Below are 7,275 nucleotides of genomic sequence, written 5' to 3'. Positions count from 1 at the left end.
GAGTTATTTCATAATTTTTTGTTGGGATTTATTTCATAATGCAATAACTCCCAATGAAACAACTCCCAATGAAATGTTTGTTGGGTTTTATTTCATTTTGTTTTCGGAAATAAGGAGTTATTTCACTGTATTGGGAGTTATTTAATTTTCTTTTGCAAAAGCAGAACCCGTAACTATCAAAAACTGGCTTTACTCAGAAAAGTTTTTTGCATTCCCGCCTTCGGCCGGGAGCAAAGGTTTTCTCCTCTGGGGTGTATCAAAAACCGGCTTCGCTCAGAAAAGATTCTTTTTACATCGTCGGCCTTTGTCGGGTTGCAACGATTTCTTAATATGGTGCGAAATGAAAATCGGCTTATAAAACCTTTCTGCAATGAAAGAAATCTTTTCTGAGCGAAGCCATATTTTGATACACCCCGAAGGAGAAAACCTTAGCAATGCAAAACAAATTTTTTGAATGAAGCCAGTTTTTGATACATCCCAGAGGAGTAAAACATTGCGCTACGCTATAGGCCCGCAATGTAAAAAATGTTTGGTAAGCGAATAATAATTTCACTTTTGTAGTTCCTTTTTTTAGATTACATAAATAAATTGCTTCGGGTTGGGAATTATTTCATTGGGAGTTATTTCGCTTTTTTGGGAGTAATATTTTTAAAATTATGAAATCGCCGATTATTGGAAGTAATTTCATTTTACCCTTTGGTAGTTATTTCATTTTTCAAGTTTGGGAATTATTTCTTTTTTTATGGGAATTATTTCATTGGAAGTTATTTCATTGGGAGTTATTTCATTTGGGAGCTATTTCACGGTACCATTTTCGGTAGTGGGCCTTATATGGGAGCCATGACTAATTATGGACCGATCGTCACAAAATTTGGTGAGATGAATTGTGAATATATGAAATATATTTGAGTTGAATTTTGTTTGGATACTGACATATTTCAGAGATTTATGTATATTAATGACATTTTCGAAAATGTTGCTTATATGGGAGCTATGGAATATTGTTGAACGATCGTCACGAAATTTGGTCGTGAGAGTTCGGATTACATAAAACTTAATTGTGCTGAATTTGGTTTGAATATGTTTATAATTAAGATATTTATGAGAACTTAACAATTTCCAAATAGGCCAATTGTATGGGGCTTGATTCCTTCTTGGCCTTAAACGATTAGCAGTTCTTTTCGTTCGGAATCCATATTGTGCCAGAAAGATATGAAGAGGTCATAGCTAACAATGCCCAATACCTTGACTGAATTTATATTGTAAAAAATTTTCAAAATAAAAGCTAAAAAATTTAAAAAATTCCTATTTGTTGTGATAATATGTTTTTCGACTTTTTCGGTTTTATCATACATATGCCTGTGTGTTCTTCTTTCTATAAAATAGCATATTTTGCTTTGGTTGGAGGGCATGCAGAATTAAAAATATCGTAACTTGGTAAACAAGTAAGAAAGTATGGTCGGTCAAGCCCGACCATATAATACCCTACACTAAGTAAAAGAGCAAAAAAAATTTTTCTTTTAAAATTTCATTAATTTATATTTTTGAGTGATTTTCGGAAGTGGGCCTTATATGGGGGCTATGACCAATTATGGACCGATCACCATGAAATTAGGTCGTGCGATTTATGTCTATATTAAAGTTAACTATGTTGAATTTTGTGTGATTACCAACATTTTTAAGCGATTTATGCACGTTAAAGTGATTTTCGGAAGCGGGTCTATATGGGAGTTATGACTAATTATGGATCGATCGTAACAAAATTTGGTGACATGAATTTGTGTATATAAAACTTATTTGGAGCGGAATTTGTGGAGATACATATATAAATTAAACATTTATGACCGATAAAGTCCAATTTCTGGAGGACATTTGTATGGGGGCTAGGTGAAATAATGGACCGATTTCAGCCAGTTTCAATAGGCATGGTCCTTGAGCCGAAAAAATAATATGTATCAAATGTCATCGAAATATCTTCAAAATTGCGACCTATACTCTGCGCAAAAGGTTTACATGGACAACCAGCCAGCCGACCAGACGGACGTCGCTTAATCGACTCAGAAAGTGATTCTAATGTGCTGTTTTTCTATAGCGAACGAGCGCTTTGAGTGGACGTTTCACATGTATTTTGTTTTTGTTACAATAACTAAACACATGTTAAATTTTCACTCAAAGTACTCGTTCGCAATAGAAAACAAGTACGAAAGTATGGTCGGTCAAGCCCGACCATATAATTCCCTACACTAAGTAAAAGAGCAAAAAAATTTTTCTTTTAAAATTTCAATAATTTATATTTTTGAGTGATTTTCGGAAGTGGGGTTTTATGGGGGCTATGACCAATTATGGACCGATCACCATGAAATTAGGTCGTGTGATTTATGTCTATATTAAAGTTAACTATGTTGAATTTTGTGTGTTTACCAACATTTTTAAGCGATTTATGCACGTTAAAGTGATTTTCGGAAGCGGGTCTATATGTGAGCTATGACTAATTATGGACCGATCGTAATTTGGTGACATGAATTTTGTGTATATAAAACTTATTTGGAGCGGAATTTGTGGAGATACATATATAAATTAAACATTTATGACCGATAAAGTCCAATTTCGGGAGGACATTTGTATGGGGGCTAGGTGAAATAGTGGACCGATTTCAGCCAGATTCAATAGGGTTGGTCCTTGAGCCGAAAAAATAATATGTACCAAATTTGATCGAAATATCTTGAACATTGCGACCTGTACTCTGCGCACAAGGTTTACATGGACAACCAGCCAGCCAGGCAGCCAGCCGACCAGACGGACGGACGGACATCGCTTAATCGACTCAGAAATTGATTCTAAGTCGATCGGTATACTTTAAGGTGGGTGTTAGACTAATATTTTTGGGCGTTACAAACATCTGCACAAACGCATAATACCCTCCCCACTATGGTGGTGTAGGGTATAAAAATTTATAAACAAATTGAGGTAATCGAGTTTTTTTGTTTATATCTTAGCCATTTGTGGGCTGATTTTAAACATTTTAAAAAGCAGCCTAAGTTGGACAACAGCAGATATACTGATATATCAATCATGCATGAAAGTTATTTTGTTTTAAAAAGACAGACGGATTCTATTTAGCCATGTATATCGAATCCGCTATCTAATGTATATACTTTATGGGGTCGCAAATCAAAACCTTAGAAATTACAAATGTAATGACAAATTTGTTAAACCCAAAACCGAAAACCGAAATTTCTTTGCTTTAATATCGATCGAATTCGATTTTCCCTAGCTAGTCGATTTTTTGCAAACCTTTTTTTTGGATGTCTAACCGGTTTAAACGAAATATATTTTCAAAGCATATTTGAACATATTTTTGAAATACGTTGATACATTCTTAAAAATATTGACTTTTATTATAGAAAATTATAGCATTTGACAATATTTTTCCAAAATGTAAAATTTTCGAGGATTTATTATACAATTCTTAACATATAACTAATTAGTACCCACAACATTTAAAGAGGATGAGAAAACTATAGCGACTAAAAGTTAATTTTAGTATTTAAAGGTAAATGTAGATACAGAAAGCATTGTGCAAATGCGTAAATTTGCGTGAGATGTTTCAAATTTTGTGCAATTTTAAAAATTGAAATATAAATTGACTGAAAGCACATTACTATACTTTAAACTTTTAAATGAGAATAACTTTAAGAAGTCAACGATTAAGATTTCCAATTTTTTTTTCTATTGTCCATCGATATGTGTCACCGAATTTTTCAATTCGAAACCGAAAAGAAATACAAACCAACTGAATTCAGTTTGAACAATTCCACAAAAAATTTTGATTTTTCTCATATGTATACCAAATCAAAATTGTAACTTGTAATGTTAGCACCAACAGTCACATTTCATCATCATGAAAGCATCATTATGATTATCTTTTTGAATCGTCAAAAAGGATTTAACATGAGTTTGTCAAAACAATTTAAATAAAAAGTATTTTATTTGGAGCTTTATGAACCTTTACTTAAAAAATATTTTTTTAAATACATCTCATTCTTAGTGGAAAAATAGATGATTAAGTTTTGCCAATCCCATTAGTACTTTATTCCGCGGGAAAAGTTGCTAGTTCTTCACTTTGTATGCCTTTTAAAAGACCTGTATACACATTCTAAATGATGAGATTCTTATTCTACTCTGTCTTCCCTCAAAAGATGATATATAGGACATTCAAAATTGAATTACAAAATAAGGACTAAAAAAAAACTTTTTTTTAAACTCAAACTTGATTGATTTTGCAATAATTCCTATATATTGTTTCTATAATGAAACATATTTTGCTTTCTTTATTATAAACCACTAGCGGAACCCAGTCCGCGTTGCTGGCCCTTATCTCTGTTTTAATATACAGTGTCGGACAAAGTCGGTGATCCAACCTTCAATGTTAATACATGTGGTGACACTCCGGCTGGTTCCAATGAATTAAAAAATACGATTTGTATTTTATTGTTTTGGCAGTTTCAACTTGGTTTCTGTTTGGTGCCAAAATTTCCAAAGTTCCCACATTTAAAAAAGCCTAAGAACTCTTAAGTATATAGACGTTTTAAAATGCATTTATGCTATCATAGCATAACTTTCTTAGCCTATACTTCATTTGGCTGCTTACACTCAAAGTTATTGCGTTTATAAAGAACATTTTCTAAGTACTTATTTCCTTTAATGAAAATCAACTCTAATATTTATTTCCTAAACTAAAAACATTTGTATATCATTTCCAAAATATGTATATGTGCATCATTTTTAATAATTAAATCTCTAATTATTTTCATTTATTCAGGCGTAAATATGTAAGGGCTTTATCAGTTTTCTACCACATACCCGGCAGTTAAGCAAGTAGTACATAGACCCTTATAGACAATAATTGTCACTAATATGTGATCACTTGGCTGACTCCAATTTATATATTTTGTGTAATTTGACAAGCACATGCTCTTTGTTGTGCAGAGAAAAATTAATTGGTTACTTTACACATCCCATGTAATCTGACATTATGACAATTGTAGTCACTTTAAACGTTTATTTTTCACTGCACTTTTTTTGTGAGTAGTTCGTACAAACTGGTTGTATACAATTGTGTTGATATAATTCTTATACAGTTTATTTTCTTTTTGCTTAAGTATACTGATATCCCATGTAACCTAGAATTAAATAAATTGTAAATTTAATGTCTCTAAGTAATCTAAAGTAGTTTAGAAAGTAGTTATTTTACCCACCAGAAATAATCTATTAGAGACTATCTATGAGATGTCTTTTTAACTGACTATTTAGGGTCAATTAGAACCCGAACATATTAAAAAAAACTAATTATGTAGCTGACCAAGTAAATAATTACGTTGCTAGTAAGGTAACTGCAACGTAATGTGAATTCAATAAGTTGACTACTTTGGACCAGCTATCGGAGGGTCTCATTGTAATCCAAAAGGGTATTACAATGAAACTTCCGTCAAGCGCATTTTAAAATAATGTAACTAGTTGTCACCCTAAATGATAGTTCAGGACAGTATCATAAAACTGCTGGGTACTTTGTAGCTATGTTTATGGGCGTTTGTGCACATATATTAATGGCAGTGTGTGTCAACAAAATCTATCTTTGTATATTTGTGTACTCAAATGTTAACATTACGCAAAAATTAATTTCCCGTATACACTTGTATTTTTATAACATCATAATCATCCTCATTTTGATTTTATTACACTTAAAACATATGGTTTCCTGTTTAGAATATGCATATAGGTATATGTGAGCAATAGACTGGTTCAAATTTCTGCAGGCAAAACGTAATATTAACAGAAGACTGTTTTCAAAAACAACCAATTTTATATATTTTTAGGTAAACAAATTTGCATTTTCCAAATTAGTTTTTTTAATTTTTTAGAAAATTTTTTTTTCGAATTGTTATTTAAATTTTATTTTTTTAATTTATAAAAAAATTATTTTGTTTTTAAAATTTTTTTTTTTGGGAAAAAAATCGAAAAAATATTTTTTCCGATTTTGATCCATTGTAAGTCTTATATACGTCATTGCAAAGTTCTTTGAAATATCTATCATTAGATATCCATATTGTAGGTTATAGGGCTTGCTGAGTACATTAGAAATTGTGTCAAAAAATTCCCAAAACACCCTCAAATTCAGAAGTTATTCTGAAAAAACCGTTTTCAGTTATGTCCGTGAACTTATCGATCTGTAACTCAGTCAGTCTCTGTCCGACTTTAATTTTTTTAACGGGCTTAAAAAGAAAACTGATTACGCTTTAAAATGACGTGCTGTTAGGTATAAGTACAGTTAAGCCTCCATTTACGAGGTTCTAATTTAGAACGAAATGCTTCTGTGGGGCCAATAATTTTTTATTTCGCGTAAAACAATACATCTGTAGCAACTACTACTCTACCATAAAACTACTTGTTTTAAAAAATAAAATATAAAAATAGTTTCATTGAATTTATTAATAACTTTTTGTAGAAAATATGAAAAAATAAAAAAAAATTTTTAGTTTTTAAAAAAAAATTTAGAAAAAACATTTTTTTAAATTGGTGACCCCGAATTCTTCACGCAAGATGCCTAGACATGCTCAAGATTCCGCAGCAGAACCTGTTGTAACTACATCAACGGTAACACTCCGTATTCCACGATTTTGGAAAGAAAATCCAGCAATTTGGTTTGCCCAGTTGGAGGCACAATTTGAGAACCATAACATAGTCAATGAAAACTCGAAGTATTTTGCAGTTTTACCGGAACTAGATCCAGAAGTTCTCTCCCAAGTCAGTGACATAATTACTGAACGCCCAAACGATGCCTACACCAAAATAAAACAGCGCCTCATTGACCATTTCTCCATTTCTGAAAAGAAGCGCATAAAAACTCTGCTAAATGAATTACCAATTGGTGACAAGAAACCAAGCTTTTTATTACGAGAAATGCGTAGTCTAGCCAACGGTGGTGTCAAAGACGAGTTCCTCCGCACTATGTGGCTTCAGCGTTTACCTCCTCAGCCACTTCCTCAGAACCCCTGGACAATTTAGTCACATAACAAAAAAGAAATTGGGACCTAAATGTCGCTGTAAATCGTAAGTTAGTAAATAAGTAAATTTATTTTAAAAACTTAAAACAAAAGTAAAGTTAAAAAACGCAACTAAAAAATAATTTTTTATCGAAAATTATGAAAAAAATGTCTATTAAAAAAACAAAATATTATCTAATACATAAAAAAGATCAAAACTTAACAAAAAATT

General features: G+C 31.7%; 1 protein-coding gene across 1 annotated transcript; it reads left to right on the top strand.

Annotated features, from left to right (window-relative positions):
- The first annotated feature begins 6,600 nt into the window (after positions 1-6,600).
- Positions 6,601-7,065, top strand: LOC135950793 (uncharacterized). The gene has a single exon (XM_065500321.1). The coding sequence runs from the start codon at positions 6,601-6,603 to the stop codon at positions 7,063-7,065; it is 465 nt and encodes a 154-aa protein (XP_065356393.1).
- The last annotated feature ends 210 nt before the right edge of the window (positions 7,066-7,275 follow it).

Source organism: Calliphora vicina, chromosome 2 (genome assembly GCF_958450345.1).
Source record: "Calliphora vicina chromosome 2, idCalVici1.1, whole genome shotgun sequence".
NCBI lineage: Eukaryota > Metazoa > Arthropoda > Insecta > Diptera > Calliphoridae > Calliphora > Calliphora vicina.
Note: the sequence above shows the minus strand (reverse complement) of the source record. Positions and strands in the feature narration are given on the sequence as shown.

Bases quoted from the DNA above. Each gene is read 5' to 3' on its own strand.
- LOC135950793 (XM_065500321.1), top strand. From the start codon at position 6,601: ATGCCTAGACATGCTCAAGATTCCGCAGCAGAACCTGTTGTAACTACA.